The sequence below is a fragment of the Panthera pardus genome, unplaced genomic scaffold (assembly GCF_024362965.1).
Source record: "Panthera pardus isolate Hobbes unplaced genomic scaffold, ASM2436296v1 HiC_scaffold_6, whole genome shotgun sequence".
Classification (NCBI taxonomy): domain Eukaryota; kingdom Metazoa; phylum Chordata; class Mammalia; order Carnivora; family Felidae; genus Panthera; species Panthera pardus.
The window spans coordinates 48007903-48027777 of NW_026526991.1; the positions used below are offsets into that span (position 1 = coordinate 48007903).

A 19875-nucleotide genomic window follows, 5' to 3' on the forward strand; every position below is an offset into this window, starting at 1 on the left:
TGCTATACTGTTGGTGTAAGTTGATGTGTGTGTCTCACGTGTGGCGAGGGTCTGGTGTACTTGTGGTTTTGTGTGGCATAGGTGTTCTGTGTGTGTATTTGTGGTCTGTGTGGTGTATATGGAGTATGTGTGTGATATCGGTCTTCTGTGTATCGTGTATGTTCTGTGTGTGATGATCTTTGGTATGTGTGTTGTCTATAAGCTGGTCAAATATGAGAGGTATGTGGTTGTTGTGTTTATTGTGTCTCCATGTGTGGTATGAATGTCATGTATGTGGTGCATGTGTGTTGTGTGTTTGTGGTATGTTTTGTGTGTGTGCTGTATGTCTAAGGGGTATTTGTAAGGTGTGTATGCTATGCCAGTGCACACACCGCATACACGAAATACCTACCACACGACATCACATATACACTGCACATTCACATACACCACACACAAAACATCCACTACAGTGACCACATATACACCATGCAGCCAACACATACAACTGCAATCACTCATACACCAACCACTCGTGTAAACACCACACGCACCACACATACAACACAACACATATACACCATATAACACATGTACATCACACAACATATACAACACAAAAACCACACCTGTACCAAACACACCCCACACTCACCAACCTAAACCCTACACACTGTATAGCACATATGCACTATTCATACATACCACACACACACACACACACACACACACACACACACACACAGTTTCCTTTCGTGGGGTGGGGAGAGGGATGAGGAAGATGAAGCTTTCGTTTGCTTTAGGAGTGAGATGCCTAATGGCTGTAGGAGTTAGATGCCTCAAGTTCTTGTCTGGAGAAAGGTAAATATCTATTGCATCTAAGATGGTGACAGAAAGTTCTGTTTTATATTGGAAGAGTAATGTGGAAGAGAGAGTAGTCGTAGAGTGAAACAAACAAAAAACCAGTTCAGATCCAAGCCATCTGAGCTGTTCCCTCACCTGTAAAATGAGAATATCTGCCTTCCCTACCTCATGGGGTTTCTGCTGCAGATTAAATATGATGATGTGTATGAAAACATTTAGGAAATTATGTAAAATATTAGTATTTTAAGCAGATAGGATTTCTTAAAATCTTTGAGTTATTCCTCAGACTCTATGATTGACGTCATTTAAATATGCTATTTCCTTTGTAATCCTAATAATCAAATTCTCTGTGAAACCCTGGAAAAGCCCAGAAATTCCTATGCAGGCAGCCCACTCTAGAACACCTCTCAGAGGGACCATTGTGAGAGTGTCTGCTGAAAACACCATTGCAGATTGCTTTGTAAGCTTGAGAAGTGTGTTCACAGTTTCTGAAGGTGGGCTGTGGCACTGATGTGAGTGGGCAACCGGCTCGTTCTTTTTAAGTAAATGTTTATATTTGTATTGACTTTGTAACAAGGACAGCAAACTTAAGCTACTTTGTTAGAGACGTTAATTAGCAGCAGCTAGGATGCCTGGTTGGGATCAGTCTGTAGAATGTGTGACTCCCGATCTTGAGGTCGTGAGTTAGAGCCCCACATTGAGTGTAGAGATTACTTAAAATAAAATCTTAAAACAAAAGTTAGCACCAGCTTATGGTTCTAGGTCCCACCCAGAACCGTAGTGTTAAAGTATGCTCATATTCTTCTTGGCTATGTGAGAAATGAAAGACAAATATAAATAAATCTCACGTTTACTACTTCTTTGAAAGCACTTGAGTGATTATTATGTAGTTTCTCAAGTTTGTTGACAACAAATGAACGCTGTGATAGTTTTGTTAAAGGATAAATTGAAAGGATCCGTGAAAGCCACAAACGTATGTATGGTCCTGCACGGAGGTCCATTGGGTAAAGTAGGGCCTCTCGAGTCTGTGTTGGGCTGGGTGACAGGCCCTGTTTCTCAGACTTTGCTTCTCAGTGGCCACTGCCCTTGTCCCTGCCAACCCTCCCCTTCCTCTTCCTTAAGAGTCTTGCTGCTGTGTTCTAACTGAAGCCTGGAGGGGAATGGTGATCAAATGGAGGCCGAGAGAACAATTCCAATCATTCACATTCCTTTTTTCCCCTGATCCAAAATCCAATCTTGAGGAAGAGATGGGACTCAGGATTGAGCTGCCCAACACCCAAGCTTTACTGATTCCTTATTTTTATCCTTTGTTAGTCACTTGGCCTTTGCCGGCTAAATGACTTGATGATCAGAAGGCTCAAAGGTCATATAAATCATACGATTTAAAAATATTTTTGTGGCCTTTTTTTCCTGGTTGTCGTAAAAATGAAAAAATTTCCTTTAGTTAACGTTCACGTTGACATCAAGATGATTTTTCTTTCTCACTACCTGCAGAGATGTAATAAGCTAATAGGCCTTGATTTGAGATAGTTTATATGGTAATTTCTTAACTCCTTTTTGTAGGATTGTTCTGTGTTTTTTCTGGGAAGAGGCAGCCTGTGAATTTCTTACCTCCAGGCCTCCATTCCCTTCCTTATGGCCTCACCTTTTGGGTGAACGGCTCTGACCTTTCTTGATCCTATGTGTCTCACTTTTATAAGCTGCAGAAGCCAGTGGAGCAGGCCATGGTGGTTTTGTTTGTTTGTTTGTTTGTTTGTTTTTACTTTTACCTTTTTGAAACCTCTCCTCTCCCCAGCTTTTCATTTTGAAATTTTTCAGACCTACAGAAAATACACAGTTTTCATGCAGAACCCCCAGTTGTTAATATTTTGCCACATTTGCTTTGTCTCTCTCCTGAGCTTTATCTGTAGATTTTGCTGAAGTATTAGAAATAGTAGCTTGCCACATCATCCCTAAATACTTGAGCATGCATCACCTAAAAATGAATTCTTCCCGCCTTACCACAGCACACCATTATTAAACTCAGAAAAATAATACTCAGTGAATAATATACTCCATTTTCAAGTTCTCCAATCATTCCAAGAATGTCTTTTATAATTTATGTTCTCTTAGAATCCAGTCAAGGCTCACACATTGGATTATAGTATTATATCTCTTTAGTGTCATAATCTGGGACAGTCCCCCTGCCTTTTGTTGACATTTTGAACGCATTTTGAACCAGTTTTATGTCATTGACTGATTCCTTAATGAACCAATTCCTTATCTACAAGCTCTTGGGTTATGCCCTTTCAGTGATGAGAGTGGAAATCAACATGGTTTCCAGCCTCATTAGCCTGGAGATAGTTAAAATCCGTGTGATGGCTTCAGTCACGTTGGTAATAAGCCATGTAAGAAAATGTGAAAGACTTGTTTATGATTAACAGTTCAGCAGGATTAGCTGAGGTGACTGGTTTCCTGCCCTGCCCTCTGGCCATGTGGGCTTACAGCTTCCAGGCTCACTACCACCCTCAGGCATCTCATCCTGGGAATTCTGAGTGAGATTCAGGGTTTATAAAATAAACTCATTGGATGTCTGGTGATAGGAATGTTTTGTGACACTTTTTGCTAATAGATTTTGAAGGACATGTTTTCTCAAGATAGCACCTTCTACTTTCTGAATCCATACTTCTAATTTTTTTTTTTAACTTAAGTATGTATTGGTCTATCTAAGCTGATCTGATCTGCAGATCTTCTGGAACATACATTGCTGCTGACTCTTGGCACAAGGTCTCCATCCATGTGTTATGGACACTTTATATTTCAAATTTTTCTTTAATTGTTCTAATGCTGCGTCGTCTGCTAGAGCCTATAGTTTGTCATGAGCCAATTCTGTGCACCCAAGGCCCTCGAGCAGATGTGTGCTTACCATGTTTCTGGCACTATTTGTAAAGCTTGTGGGGATTAAATGAGATAGCCCCATGAAGTGTGAGTACCCTTAATCCTGTAACCAGGATGACAAAACTGATGCACTCAGAGAGATTAAGCAACTTGCTCCATACCACATGGCTAGTAAGTGGCAGAGTGGGGGGCTAAACCCTGCAATTTGATTCTAGAATCTGTGTCAATACATAATGCCGCTGCAGGGATACTGCCTATCTTTTAAGAAATCCCAGATGCTGTTTTGAGGCAGATGGTGTAGCACTGAAATACTGGTTTTGATGTCTTTACTAAAGTATTTATTTGTGAGATTTAAATTTTTTTAATGTTTATTTATTTTTGAGAGAGAGAGAACATGCATGCTCACAAGCAGGGCAGGGGCAGAGAGAGAGGGCCACAGAGGATCCGAAACAGGGTCTACATTGACAGCCTGATGCAGGGCTCGAACCCATGAGCCATGAGATCATGACCTGTGCTGAAGTCAGGCGCTTAACCCACTGCGCTAAGCTCACAAACAGGGGCCCCTGGGTGGCTCAGTTGATTGTCCGACTTCAGCTCAGGTCATGATCTAATGGCTTGTGAGTTCAAGCCCCGTGTCCGGCTCTGTGCTGACGGCTGGGAGCCTGGAGCCTGCTTCAGATCTGTGTCTCCCTCTCTCTCTGGCCCTCCCCTGCTCACACTCAGTTTCTCTCTCTCTCAAAAATAAATAAGCATTAAAAAATAAAATAAAAATAATCTCAGAACAGTGTTACTAGTGAGAAGTCCACCTTTGTTAATCCCGCAAATCCATCAGATGTCCTGATTTTTGGTCAGGTCGAGTCCTTGAGGGACCCTATCCCATGTTGGCAACTTCAGGGCTTTTCCTGCTGTCAGGAGCTCCACATCCTTCTGTCTGGACTCTGGCCCACTTGACTTTCAAATGAAAGAAAGACTTTTAGGGCACAATCTCAGGGAGCGGGCTGATGGAAAGAAATGGTTCTGTCCTCCAGAGTAGTTTATGAGGAAACTAGTAAGTCACTTGCCCTCATTCCTTGCCACTAAAAGATGAGTTCTTATGGTAACGATAAATAGGCAATAAAGTTAAGCCAGCCCTCAGCCAACTGTCTTTTTCTGGGCCAAATGAATGTGAATTGACCTCATCATAAATCACAACTCTCTGACACCTACAGGAAACTCGTAAGAAATAAAAGCAGCTGGGGAGAAAGAACTGGAACGTCAATACTGAATGAGAGAATGCCCCTGACAGACCATGAAAGAGAACTCTCAAATGGATAATAAATATATAGTGGTAGATGTAATTATTTCATCTTTTAAAATAAGATTTTAAAAATCTCTTTAAGTACTTGTTTGCATTTTAAGGTAATACTCAACTTGGTTACTATGATTGCTGAACTCTTCAAAAGGGTGATCTGATTATGTTTGACTATTCTCCCAAGGGACCAAAAAGGGAAGTTCTCAGCTTTTTATAGTATGAGGCCTCTAGAGGTTTTCACTTGGGGGATTTAAAAACAAGTTTCCTGTCTCTATATGAAAAAAAAAAAAAAAGACTAGAAAGGCTCATAGGGAGATGATGGTGGTTGGGAATGATGGCTAGTTCTTAAAAAAAAAACTTCTTATAATTTACAGCTTAAAAATAAAAACATTTAAAAGAAAGGGAACAGATTCATCAGCCTCTGACCTGGAATAGAATGGGAAGACCAGAGAAGGTAGCCTTGTCAGGAGAAAGGCAGAGGAATTTCCTCCGATCTTGTTGGGGTTGCTGGTTAGTGATTAATGAGACCAGCCTCACTGCTTCTCTTAGAGTCGTGACTAGTGTTGAAATCAAAAAAGAAGAAAAGAGAACTTATCCCAACTCGACACATCTTCAAATTTTTCTTTTCTTTTTTTAATTAACAAAGGGTCTCTGAGCAATCAGAAGAATCCTTTATTTAGAAATTGAAATCCCCAGCCCCCCCCCCCCCCCATTTACCTGTTCAGGAAGAAATAAAATGGAACCAAACATCTACATTCCCAGGAATCATTTCAAAACATTAGTACTGTGCATGGAGGCAAATGAAATCCGATCTCCCCATAATGTTGGAAGAGCCCAACTCAAAGCCAGATACCGGGTTTGGATTTCTGTGTTCTCACATAGTAATACTCCAAGAAGGTCCATCTACTCTAGATTAGCCATCTAGAAAATCAGATCCTTTGCAGATCCTACCCAAATGGTAGACTAGCTGACTTTTCCATAATACTGGAAAACAGTTGCATCTAGTCTCTGGATCAAGGGTGACCCCAGCTCCAACTGGACTTCCTGAGTTGTTAATTTATCCAGTCATCCATCCATTCGACAATCATATATTGATCATATACTATGTATGGGCCACACACTATGATGGATTCTGCAAGCACAAAGATACACAGTCCCTTGCTTGTAGGAAAACCTGTGGTTTCAACAATGTTAGGAGAGGGGCTGCAGAAGTACTATGAATGCTCAAAGGGGAGAGTAACTCAGGCTGGCAAGGGATGGGACCAACAGAGGAGAAGGGTAAGAAAGGTGTTGGATGGAAGAGGCTTTTGGTTGAGCCTTAAAAAGGCCAGTAGAAGTTGGCCACTTTGATCAGGTAAACAGAGGACTAACCATGCACTGAAGGTGCTGAGGCAGATGGTTTGGAACTACACACCATTAAGAATGGCTAGAGGGGCACTTGGGTGGCCCAGTTGGTTAAGTGTCCGACTTCAGCTCAGGTCATGATCTCACAGTTTGTGAGCTTGAGCCCCGTGTCGGGCTCTATGCTGACAGCTCAGAGCCTGGAGCCTGCTTCCGATTCTGTGTCTCCCTCTCTCTCTCTCTCTGCCCCTCCCCTGCTCAAGTGCGCTCGCTTGCGCGCACGCTCTCTCTCTCTCTCTCTCTCTCTCTCTCTCTCAAAAATAAACATTAAAAAGAAAAAAAAATGGCTAGAGCCTGGTGTCTGGGATTATGGTGGGGGCTCAAGGCCAAAAGTAGGCAGACCATGAGGTCTGGTGTGCCATGCTGAGGGCTTGGGTTCTATCTTGATGCCATGGCAAACTATTACAGGACAAGCAGTGGAGCCATGGGATTCGATTCACGTTTGCTTAACCCCCCAAATAATGGAAAGTTTATAAGACATTATGCTTATTTGGACTTTGTCTTTTCTTTTCCTTTTTTAATTTTTTTGAGAAAGAGAGCAACAGAGTGCAGGCTGGGGAGGGCAGAGAGAGCAATCTGAAGCAATCTCCAGTCTCTGAGCTATCAGCACAGAGCCCGACATGGGACTCGAACCCACGAACCGTGAGATCATGACCTGAGCCGAAGTTGGACACTTAACTGACTGAGCCACCCAGGTGCCCCTAGACTTTGTTTTTTCAAATGATGAAGGTGATGTCAGAAATAGAAAGTCAGGGGTGCCTCGTTGGCTCAGTCAGTAGAGGCATGCTACCCTTCATCTCTGGGTCCTGAGTTCAAGGACCACATTGGATGTAGAGATTACTTTTAAAAATAGAAAATAAAATATGACCTCCCAGAATATTTAAAAAAAAATGAAAAAAAAATAGAAAATCAGTGTTTTTCAGGCCAGTATATAATCAGTTAGTGATGTACGGTTGTTTCAGCTAACTAAACGCCAGGCTCAGTCTTGCATTTGGTACCTATTTACTGAATGAATAAATGGGAAAACTAAAGGCTAAAAAGCCTTTGTATAGGATCGTAGCTTTCACAGTGAAGCTGTACCTGATTTTTGTCAAGTTCATATGAGGATTTACAAAGGAGTCTGGTCGCCTCAGGAAGCACTCAGTCCATCAAGGCAGCAGTTACTGGCTGTGGTGCCGGCTGCTGCCCTTGCCTGGTCTCCCAGCCGAGGGTGAGCAGAGCCTGTGCTGGCCGGTTCCTGGCTCCTGATGTCAGGTAGGCTTGTGTTCCAGCGGGTTACCGGGCTACCACTTTGCCTATGCCTGTGTTTTAGTGCATCCTTAAAGGGCCTCCTCTGTTCACCTTGCTTAACACTGCCCCACTTCCCTTCCACACGACAAGTATTTAGGTCCTTTGTTGTCCATTTTTCTCGATTCACGTCCAGCTTAGCACTTCTAGAATTCAAAGCATTATTTCAGCTCTGGAATCACGTCCACCTGTAAATGCTATTTGAGATAGCAGTTATAATGAGATGATCCAGGGGAAAAATTCCAAGAGACAGTCTTTGCTAGTGATGTCTTACTATGGTATTATTTTTTATTACAATGTTTTCAGTGCATTTTAATGTTTTCAGTGATTTATTGGCTGTCCACTGTCGATCAATAACTTCCCTGAATGTGTAGGACACCTTCTGTGCTATAAAAACAAAACTGTAGAACATGTTTAGTAGATAATTTGGATTGAGAAAATACACAGAAGAACAGTATTAACAGAGGTTTATGTATATTTTGTGCCATGTGAGTAGTGTTAAAGCAATATTTTTAGGGATGCCTGGGTGACTCAGTTGGTTAAGTGTCCAACTCTTGGTTTTGACTCAGGTTACGATCTCACGGTTCCTGAGTTCAAGCCCTGCTTAGTATTCTCTCTCCCTCTCTCTCTGCCCCTCCCTTACTTGATCTCTCTCTCAAAATAAATAAAAATAAACTTAATTAAAAAAAAAAAAAAACAAAGTTTTTAAACTTTCTTCACCTCTGGGTCAGCACCACAAAATCTTAGGGTTCTGGGAGCCCCTGTCTGGAAAAAAACAAAACCACTGTTTTTCAGCACTAAGAATGATGAACATTCAGTAGAGGGAAATATCATTTCGGGTGGGTAGGTCACAGAGGGTATATCAGAGGAGAGGCTAAACTCTACTACAGAAATTTTTTAAACCCCAAATCTCAGTGGGTTATAACAGCAAAATAAAGGTTTGTATCTTACTCACATGTTTTTCAGCAATCAGTTGGGACTTGGTTCCCTGTTGTCTTCCCTCCAGGACCTAAGCTGACAGCAGCCTCTATCAAAACATTGCCTGTCTTGTGATGGAGGGAAATGATCTAGCAAACCATGCCTTGGCTCTAACAGCTTTTTCCCAGAAATAACGTGTCTTTTCTACTCACATTTCATTGGCCAGAACAAGTCATGTGACCACACCTGAGTTCAACAAGGCACTGAATGTTGGGCCAACAGTAATACAGAGGTCTCTGCTAAAAAGTGACTTTAATACTGGTGGATTGCCATGATTTACCATAGTAGACACAATAGAGGAGAAGAAGGATCTAACTGCTCAGTCAATGCTGACAGCATTGTTAAGAAAACAAAACTCTTCCATGTGAAACCCTTAGAAAACTAACTGAAAGGGAGAATTTTGTTTTGTTAACCTATAATTGAGCAGAATATTTTTCAGTGCCAAAGCATGTAGTGTCACTTTTGTAAAGTCTATTTATTTATTTTGAGAGAGAATGGGAGCATGAGGAGGGGAGGGGCAGAGACAGAGAATCCCAAGCAGGCTCCATGCTGTCGGTGCAGAGCCTGACATGGGGCTCAAACCCATGAACGGTGAGATCATGACCTAAGCTGAAATCAGGAGTTGGACAGACACTTAATGGACTGAGCCTCCTAGGTGTTCCTTGTAGTGTCATTTTATAGAACTATTGTAAAGGGGAAATCAGGGTGGATCAAAGTAATCTGGGGAAACTTCTTAGAATTAGGTTTTTGTGGAATGCATAGGATTTGTAAAGGCTGAAAATCCAGGGATGCATTTTAGGTCAAAGTTGACAGAAGTAAAGATGAGGCTGAGCCTAGGGTAGGGAAAGGAGCCTGATCCCATGAGGAGCATCTGTGAGCAGGTAGTGAGAAATATGAGTGCAGGGTGGGTGACGGAAGACCCTGAAAACCTGGGGGAGGAATTTGGATCTGATGTGCCAGTATTTACTAAAAGTAGTCCTGGAGAGGCACCAATATCTTGTGAAATGCTGCAGTAAGATATTTATTGAACACCTGCTATGCACCAGGCACTGTTCGCTACGAATAGAGCAGTGAACAAAACAGGCAAACCAAACAAAATAGTAAACACACAGGGAGTGCATTTGTATGTTGCATTCTAGTTGAGACAGACATTATGCAAGTAAATGATTCAATTTACAATCTTAAAGAATGAAAAATGCATGAAAAAAGATACACAGGATTGGAGAATGATCAAGCTATCCAGGGCAGTGTGGTAGTATTAGTACATCAGGGGGATGAGATGGGGAGGATGACAAGACACCGGTGAAGACTGATAAAGTGAGGGAGTCCTAGGTGATAGCCAGCATCCACAGGCCCAGCATCCAACAGCAGGATTGGCACACTCAACTGATGAAAACCTCCTGATCCAGGCCTAGTACATCCGTGTACAAGATACTAGGAATACTGGGTCCAAAGAAGGTGGCCATTGGGATCTGCTCATGTATCAGTTGGAAAAGCGCTCAGTGGATGTGGTGCCTAGATCCAAAGCATGCAGGTGTGACACCCGTGCAGAAGCCCTAATGACCTCTGAGTCCCACAGCCTCCTCTGGGCCCACGCTCTCACAACAGGTAGCCCCGCTTGGGACCCCACACCAAGATCACTGTACAGTGGGAAACTCTGGTGCAGCAGACGTTGGTGTCCAAAAACTGCCTAGGAGTGCTGGGATGCCTCCTGTGTCCCCTTCATCCCCCTATTAACCTGAGCCACAGGACCCATGGCCCTTAATGGAATTTGGAATTGCCCCATCATTGCTTCCAGGCAGAACATAGCACTGGCTCTTACCACAGTAACAGCAGGATCCCTGGGACACCCGATTCCTTTCCAAACCCCTGAGCCCCTTCTCAACAAGTTCCTCTGTTCATAAACAAGATCAGCTTCGTGGGGATCAAGTGGCTGACTTGGGGGGGTCATCGCATCTGTTCGAGTATGGGTTCTTGGCTTTGCATGTACAGAAACAGACTGGGTGTTCATGGTGGCTGGCCAGAACCCCTCACTTCAGTACAGAAGCCACGGTAAATGCTGGCTGATTTGCCATAACGGAGGGCGTGTGCATGAATTTTGGGTTCCAGGTATAGAGCAAATGAGTTTTGCCCATGTGTTTATTTCTGTTGCTGTTCCATCCTCCCTACTTTTTAAGCCTTATCTTTGTAGATTAGAAGCCAAACATTTCAGGAAAAGCACCTAACAGCCAGGTCCCCTGAGGTATATCCACCCCAGATTCCACACTTTGGGGCAAAGTCTTTAAGGCTTGCCTATAATCCTTAAATAGCAGTTTGCAAACCAGTTTGGGGTTTGCATACCAAAGGGAGCAAACAGGAGCTTTAACTTCTCAAACCATCTTCATAGTACCCTCAACCTCTGCCTTCTGTTTCCAATTCTCCAGAGGGAGAAGGAAAAAAATCTCAACACCAGAAATGGTGCATATAGAAATCTTGGGACACCAGTTTGCATTTCTTTCGTTTTTCTTTTTGTCATTTTGTCTTTTTTTGTTTGTTTGTTTGTTTTAGTTAACATACTGTGCAATATTGGTTTCAGGAATAGAATTCAGTGATTTATCATTTACATACAACACCCAGTGCTCATCCCCCCACACCTCCTTCCATCAACCCTCAGTTTGTTCTCTATCATTGAGTCTCTTGCAGTTTGTATCCCTCTCTCCTCTTCCCCCACTCCCCTTTCCATATGTTCATCTGTTTTGTTTCTTAAGTTCCACATGTTAGTGAAATCATATGGTATTTGGCTTTCTCTCATTGGCTTATTTCACTTAGCATAATACATTCTAGCTCCATCTATGTCATTGCAAATGGTAAGATTTCATTCTTTTTGGTGGCTGAGTAATATTCTATTGTGTATATGTGTGTATGTACATACTCAAATACACCACATCTTCTTTGTCCGTTCATCACTTGGTGGAAATCTGGGCTGTCTCCATAGTTTGGCTATTGCTGATAATGCTGATATAAACATCAGGGTGTATGTACCCCTTTGAATCGTATTTTTGTATTCTTTGGGTAAATACCTAGTAGTGCAATTGCTGGATAACAGGGTAGTTCTATGTTCATTCTTTTGAGGAATCTCCATATTCTCTGTTTTTGCCTTTGATTTTTCATCTTGTCGGTAGCTAGAGCAGTGCAGAAAAGTGACTGGGAACAAAGCATGTGGATGGACTACCCAGCTCTGTCTCTTGTTACAGCAGTTCTTTTTTTTTTTTTTTTTCTTTTTGAGTTTATTTATTTTGAGAAAGAGAGGGAAGGAGAATCCCAATGAGGCCCCAATATGTCATCAAGGAGCCCAACACAGGACTCAATCTCATGATCCGTGAGGTCATGAGCTGAGCCGAAATCAACAGTTGGACGCTTAATGGACTGAGCCACCCTGGCACCCCCGTCACAGAAGTTCTTAAATTTCAGTATGCATGAGAATCCCCTGGCTTCTTACTAAAACACAGACTACTGGTCCTCATTCTCAGCTTCTGATTCAGTATATCTGGGGTGGAGCCCAAGAAAGTGCATATTTAACTAGTTCCCAGGTGACGCTGATGCTGCTGGTCCTGCGGCCACACTCGGAGAATGGCGGCCTTCTGAGGTTACCTAAGATTGTGTCCACTTGGGTAAAAGGCTAATCCTACTAGTAGATACCACTTACAGTTGTCGGGGGTGTTAAGTGAATATGCACAAAATGCTTTGAGCTATGAACACTATGCAAGCATAGCCAGTCTGGAAATTTTTGCCCATGCTTTTTGTCCCTGTTTTATTTGCTCTGGTTTGTATGTGTTTTGTTTTCGTAATGAGTCACTTAGCAGGAACCTCTTTTCCTCTACTTCGAAGTCAGAGGACATGTGAACTTTGGAGGCCAAATGTTCAACTTGATTTAAGTAACGTGCTGTTTTCACCTTGTCCATTATTGAATGCAGGGCTTCGTAGCTGCGTGTCAAGCTGTGTGTGTGTGCGGGTAGTGGGAAGGTGCACAAGTGAAATGGAAGGTTTGGTGTCAGATCTTTGACTCATACTTAGGGAAGGAGGAAGGAATTCATCAGCCTTACAACAGCCTTGCCCACTGAGCTGTTATTCCCACTTCTATATGCGGACGCTCTATCAGGCAAGCTCCCTCAAGCTCTGACTTGGGTTCAGAGGGTAATTGTAGGGATACACAGAGCAATGCAGAGTCTGGGAAACCAGCAGCTGATTCATCCCTCTGGATACCAGAGCTACGTGGATCATACAGTACATACAAACAAGCCTCATGAAAAACCGGAATGTGGCTCATCATTACAGCCACTCTGCTCCAGTGGCCAGGCCACCCAGGCAGAGTCTGCTTCTCTCTGGGCACGTTCCACTGAGAAGCTCTGAGCAGAGTCAGACAGGATAGCCTTCAAATCGGGTGTCTTATCTTGGCTCAGTTGGTCATCCCAGGTGGCAGCCTGGGTCTTGCCCCAGGTGTAAACCATAGCAACACAACATTGAAAGAATTGCCTGGGAACGTTTCCCACGGGGGAGGTTGGCTCTGGCCTATCTAGAACTTTCAGGGAGATTAAGGCAGCCTGGAGTCCTCAGAAGAATACAGAGTTTGGAATCAGACCTGGGTTAGAACCCTGCCACTTGAATCAGTTTCCTTAACAGTAAGTTGTAGGTACCACCCACCACATGAAAGTGTTGTGAAGCTCAGGTAACAAAGTGCTTAGGGGGTCTGATGCATAGGAGAAAAAAAATATTTGATTTCATCACCCTATCACTCAAACCCTTATCACTCATGGTGTGCCATTGTCAACTCTTGTAGACTCATATGTTAATTTAAGGCTTTTTTTTTTTTTTAAGGCTTTATATGCTATGGAACTATTTCCTTCCATGGTACCTTTTTTTTTTTTTGGAGAGTGTACCACATGAGCAAGGTGGGGGGAGGGGCAGAGGGAGTGAGAAAGGGAATCCCAAGTAGGCTCCATGCATAGCTTGGAGCCTGACCTGGGGCTCAATCCCACAACCCTGGGATCCTGACCTGAGCTGAAATCTAGAGTCAGACACTCCACCAACTGAGCCATCCAGGTGCCCCTCCATGGTACTTTTTAAATGAAAATCTGTTTTACATGGTTGTAGTTTATATAATTTTGTATTCTTATTTCTTTCACATGATATAATAGTTTTGTTATAAATTCTGTATGTAATTTTAGTGGATTTACATAAAAATACTTACTGAAGTGGCTCAGTCAGTTAAGCGTCCGACTTCGGCTCAGGTCATGATCTCGCAGTTTGTGGGTTCAAGCCCCACATCAGGCTCTGTGCTGACAGCTCAGAGCCTGGAGCCTGCTTTGGATTCTGTGTCTCCCTCACTTTCTGCCCCTCCCCTGCTTGTGCTCTGTCTCTCTCTCTCCCTCTCTCTCTCTCTCTCTCTCTCTCAAAAATAAATAAACATTAATTTTTTTAAAAAAAACTTAATTTTGAACATCTAACAAGAGTATTGGTTGAATAAATGGTAATGTATTCATATGGTAAGATATTAAGCAGCCATTTAAAAAGGAGTATATGTGTTAACATAGAAGCATGTTCATGATTATATGTAAAATGAAATGGTTTTACCTAAAGATCAGGTGGCTTCCAGATCTATCTGGACATTCACTATCTCAGTCTCAACAAGCTTTCACATTTTAATGGGCCTCAGAATCACCAAGGGAGACTATTAAATGCAGATTTGGGGCTTTACCCCTAGAGTTTGATTTAGCAGATGGGGCTCAGGGGTTGGCATTTTTACAAGGATCCACGTGATTCTGATGTGGGTATGACACTCCTCCCATCTCTACCTGTTGAAGTTGTACTTAGCTTTCCAAACTTCTCCATCTGCTTTCCCCTGAACACCTGAAGTACTTCTTGGCATTTATTATCTGTTTTCTTGTCTTTGGATCTTTGTGAATCCTTCTAAATTGTAAAACTTTTCCTGATCTTCCGAGCAAACCCAGTGAGACACCTATGTCACACCCCCGGGATTTGTGTCAAGCTCCCAGTTCCTGAATATAATATAGATCATGAAATATTTGAAATCCAAGTTTCGCTTACTCTGTAGTGAGGAGAAAGGCACCAAGCATTTCAGAACTCTTCACATCTGGCATTAGAAAGAATTTGGGGGAATAGGGTAGCCTTTCCAACCTCGATAAGAAAAAAAAAATCTTGTTTAAATTACCCTTGTCTTGGCAGTCATACTGTGAAAAGTAAAGTTTGTTCTCTGTGCATTTACTCTGGTCTAAGCCAGAGGTGGCCAGTGCTTGTGGAGAGGGGGTTAAAACCCTTCAAGAAGCTTGTCATTCCAAAAGCATTGCATGAATATCTTCCAGGATCATTGGTTGGTTTTCATTCTCAAACGTGGTGCCACTGAGGTTATTCGAGGTACATTTCTCATCTTGCAGTTCACTTAGGAGCCATTCATGCTAAAATGGAGATTGAGTTACCCACAAAGTATTTGTTCACTTAGGTTTTTATTGGTTTGATTTCCGTCCTTCCTTAAGCCAATTAGTATTGGCTATCCATGTCAAGTCTGGTTTTGTTGTCTTTCCCTAGCCTTACGTAACAAGCCAGCTGTTGCAAATCGGTTGTGATAGTGTTATCACAATTGGTAAATATTAGGTTGAGATTATTGAATTTTCCCCCTTGCCTAGGAGGGGACCAGGTCATATTCTGTACAAATCTGATTATTCTAGCTTTAAAGGCATTAATAGCCAGGGAAAAGAATTCTCCAGAAGGAACCCTCAAGAACCAGGGTTACTAGCTCGCTCAGAAAGTTTTTCCTTACTCACATGAAAATGTTAACTTTGTAGAAGTGGAACTCCAGATGCCCTAAGAATTCATACCGGGGAATAGAAGCTTCTGAGGTTAATGAGATGGTTCTGATGAAAAATCACTGGCTGGCTTATACTTGCCACATGGCAAACTTGGAATCATTCTTCAAAACCCTGTTAAGAAGTCATCTATAAACCCCTAGATCTATAAAGTTTTTCATGATCCCCTCCTTGGGGAAAATTAACCATTCCTTTTATTCTACAGGCACAACGGTACCTACATACACTTCTGTGGCCATATGCATTACAGTCTAGTGTAATGATGTGTTTGCGCATCACTAGTCTCCACTTAGGTCAGAAATTCACTGGGTGTCGAGAGTATAACTTACCTGTACAGTCTGTTCACCTGCCTAAATGGCTGGATACGGTACTACTAAATGAATGAATGTATGAATGAATGAGGATTCTGCACTAAACAGGTGGCATCAGTCAGATACATGGCATTTTGTGGGTGTTTTCTGAGAAATCCTGCAGTTACTGAATTTAAAGCATCATTCTGGCATGAAAAATTTCCTTACAAAATTGTTATAATAAATTATGAATGCTGGAAAAGACAGGCTGAGTATCTGTTTCTCCCTGGATTCCTCATGCCAACGGAGTGTTCCTCAGCCTGTGGGACCCCTGATTTAAGGGACTAGATCTGAAATTCCACAGAAACCTTCACATTAGCCCAGGAGCTGCTGTTAAATTCCTTCTCTGGGCTCGTGAATTCTACAGAAGGCTCAGATAGCACAGACGTTTGAACTTTGTGTCTATGTGATAGCTTTCGAATATACTCCTCAATTTCTAATTTTAAAGTCTTTGTATTTAAAAGAGCCTGATGACTAAAAGAGATGATTTTAGTCATCTCTTCATCATCTCATCATCAGTTATCATGATGACTGAAAGAGACCTCTTCATTTTACTGATTAGGAAACCAAGCCTCCAGGGAGACGGGCAGTTTTCGTTATTAGAAGGCTCACTGGAATTGAAGTCAGATAGGTCAGGTCTTGGCTCTGGGGCTCAAATCACAGCTTCTCACTGGCTGTGTGATCAGAAGCAGCTTACTTTAATGTTTGGAAGATCAGTTTTCTCACTTGTAAAGTTTGGTTCACGATCCGTCTCAGTGGGTCACGTAAGGGATTACTGAGATAGTGCGTAGCGGGGTCCCAGCCATGATGTCTGCACAGAGCAGATCCTCATTGATCTTTAATCTCTGCCCTTCCTTGCCAGAATCCAGCTCCTCAGGCAGGGTTAGGATTTAGAAGTTTTCCTTGAGGCATCATTAGGATACATTGTTCCCAGTTTACTTGGCAAGACTCAAGCACATAAAGGGCACTCCTTGCCAAGGAGCTGTGTTACATCAGGGTTTGAATACAAGATTCAAGATTTCTTACTTTAAAAACAATATCCCCAAAATAAGTAAATAAATACATACGTACATACATACGTACAATCTCCTTTCTGAGTTCCACGTTTTATTGCTTGTTGCTTTTTTCACTTGTACTGAGAATTAAGGCACCCTCCCAGTCAACCATTGACTGTAATTTAAGTTTGTATAATTATGAAAATTAGCAAGATCCTTTCTGAAAAGCACTAGGGACTCAGAGCAAAGCGTATAAACGTTTTGGAAAAATACGACCTGTGTAACCTAATCAGTTTTCGATTTTTAAAAAATCGCGTTCTAAAACAAGAAGTTAAATATCTGTGCTAAATTGAAGGGATCTGGGCTGGTAGGGAACTAAGCATTTTAAGCACGGAGGTGTCAGTCCTATGTGCTCTGGGCATCACAAGACATGAGTCAGGTGGGAGAAGCCGCAGTTTGCTGTCTTCTCGTTCTCCCAGAGTTCATTTGTCATTTTCAAACACAACTTATTTTTCTACCTTTCTCTTCCCTGTAAAGGCAGAAACCTATGGGTTCTTGTTGTGGGGCGCTTCCCAAAGGAGCATAGAATTGGGATTCCAGAGTTCAAATACGTGGCCAACATGCATGGAGATGAGGTACGTATGTGGCTCAAATATCTGGAAAGTTGCCGGAGGAGCTTCCCCTCGGGTCTCTTGAGTTCCATGTGAATGCTAAGGAAGCAACATAAATTACACCAACGAGTCTGGAAAGGTCTTCCCACAAGGTCTTCTGAGAGAACATAAGGAACCAGGGTCCAACAGCCACCACCACCAGTGCCCTGGGAGGGTACCTGGAGTCAGCTCTGTGCTGGGACTGGAAGAATAGCAGAGTCCAAGTTCTGCACTGCCAGCTGGGTCCCTGAGACCCTTCGTGGGGTGACTTCTCCCGCCTCCTGACGGGCAGCAAGGTGATGAGCTAAGGAGCTGTATTGTATTTGAACTCAAAACAATCAGAAGACCCCAAATAGCTAATCTAAATTCCTAATATCTATTTTTCTGGAAGCTTTTGTCACCTTCTCTTAATCTTCTACTCAGTGTTTTCAATCCTGAAGTTTAGACCATCAAGCTTAGCGTTCTCTCATTCAACAAATGCTCTTAAATTTTAAAATCATGCATTGCTTCTTCTCCAACTTATCAGGGATAAACTCTACTTTTGGTTTTGTTTGATGTCATGTCATTTATTTTGTTTTGCAATTACCCCTACTTGCTAGTCATTCCTGCCAGGCATTTGAGGGTGCTCATCTCCATTTCTTCCCTCCCTCCCTCAGACTATTTTAAGAACATGGCAACTGCAGTATTTTCTGTTCACCAGGCTCCCACATGCTCGGCCAGTCAAGTGGAGGTGAAAGATAGTTCCCAGTCATCACAGTCAAGAAAATTTACATAGGAATATGGGTAACACCCTATAAAACATAATTTAACTTTAAGGAACGTCAAAGTAAATGCATAGTGCAGTAAGTACAACCTAGTGACTTGTTAAAACGCTTGGGAATTTGCAGTAGTGTGGGTGGCAGGCTCTAATCAGATGCTGGGCTCCCTGTCCTGGCTTAACACCTCCCCCCCCCCCCCCCCCCCCCCCCCCCCCCGCCCCGACCCCAAGCTCCTTGGGAGCAGGACCCACCTCTCCTGACACACAGAGCCTGCCCTTTTCCGGGCATGCTGCCCGACCTGTCCTGCTGGGAAAAGGTACTTTGCAGCTGGAGCCCAGATGCAAACAAATACTTGCCTCTAAGGAAGGGGTTGGCCTTTGGACCCGATTTGTGAGTAGATGGAAGGTCAGACCCCTCGTGACTCTTCCGAGTGATCGGGCTGTGCCTATCAAAGACTCGATGTCGCCGGGAATCTGACCGATACTGTAATAAAACAACTGTTCACTGCAGACCCCAGCCCAGACTTCCGTCTTGTCATCTGGTCTACTGATCAAGATCCCATGGAATCCGTTTTTAGTAAGAGACATACAGCATTCATGAGGTTCAATAGTTTCTTTATTGAATTTTTGGGACTTCAAAAGTTGCAGCGTGCTGCTCAGAAATAGTCCTCTGAGCTGAAGCTTTCAAAGAGAAGCCAGAGTCCTTTCCCTCACTTGCCTCCGAATTTGCTTATTCCTAACATGCACTTTCCCAAATTTCTGGCATTTGCTAATATATCCCATCAAATCGGGGCTCTCTGACTCACTCACTCTGATTCTTTGAAGAATGCTAAGGACTGGGGCGCCTGGGTGGCTCAGTCGGTTGGGTGTCCGACTTCGGCTCAGGTCACGATCTCGCGGTGTGTGGGTTCGAGCCCCGCGTCGGGCTCTGTGCTGACTGCTCAGAGCCCAGAGCCTGTTTCGGATTCTGGGTCTCCCTCTCTCTCTGACCCTCCCCCGTTCATGCTCTGTCTCTCTCTGTCTCAAAAATAAATAAACGTTAAAAAAAAAAAAAAAAAAAAAAGAATGCTAAGGACTGAGACCAAGAAGGAGAAAGGGCCCAGTGTGTTTGGGGGCAGGGACCTGAGGCCCTGTTATCCCCCACATGTCCCGGCTGGTAGCAGTCAGGGCAGTGTGGGCCACTGAGGAACTTGTCCTGAAGGTGAGATCTTGTGCCTTGTCCCCTCCTGGTGCATCAGGAGCTGGGGACAGGGATGGCTTCACACAGGAGCTGAGGAGTCTGTGTGAGTAAGGTCCAACCACCTTACTCAGCCTTCTTCCTTTCTCAGATCTTTTGGAATTGAAAGAGCATTTTCCAGGACCCACTGTTAAAAAGCAACATGGCTGGGGTGCCTGGGTGGCTCAGTCAGTTAAGCGTCCTACTTTGGCTCAGGTCATGATCTTGTAGTTGGTGAGTTTGAGCCCCGTGTCAGGCTCTGTGCTGACAGCTCGGAGCCTGGAGCCTGCTTCAGATTCTATGTCTCTCTCTCTCTCTCTCTCTCTCTCTTCCCCTCCCCCACTCATGCTGTCTCTCTCTCTCAAGAATG

At 43.2% G+C, this 19875-nt stretch overlaps 1 protein-coding gene across 7 annotated transcripts in view; it reads left to right on the top strand.

Annotated features, from left to right (window-relative positions):
- Nucleotides 1-19875, top strand: part of CPM (carboxypeptidase M) — a 77515-nt gene that overhangs the window by 27824 nt on the left and 29816 nt on the right. For 3 of the 7 annotated variants that reach the window (XM_019455055.2, XM_019455054.2, XM_019455057.2), the window contains exon 3: nucleotides 17420-17517. The exons of 1 other annotated variant lie outside the window; for it this stretch is intronic. In XM_019455055.2, the coding sequence (XP_019310600.1) occupies nucleotides 17420-17517 (98 nt within the window). The remainder of the gene's footprint in view (nucleotides 1-17419; nucleotides 17518-19875) is intronic. 3 more of the 7 variants (XM_053895636.1, XM_053895635.1, XM_053895639.1) reach the window with 1 other exon arrangement.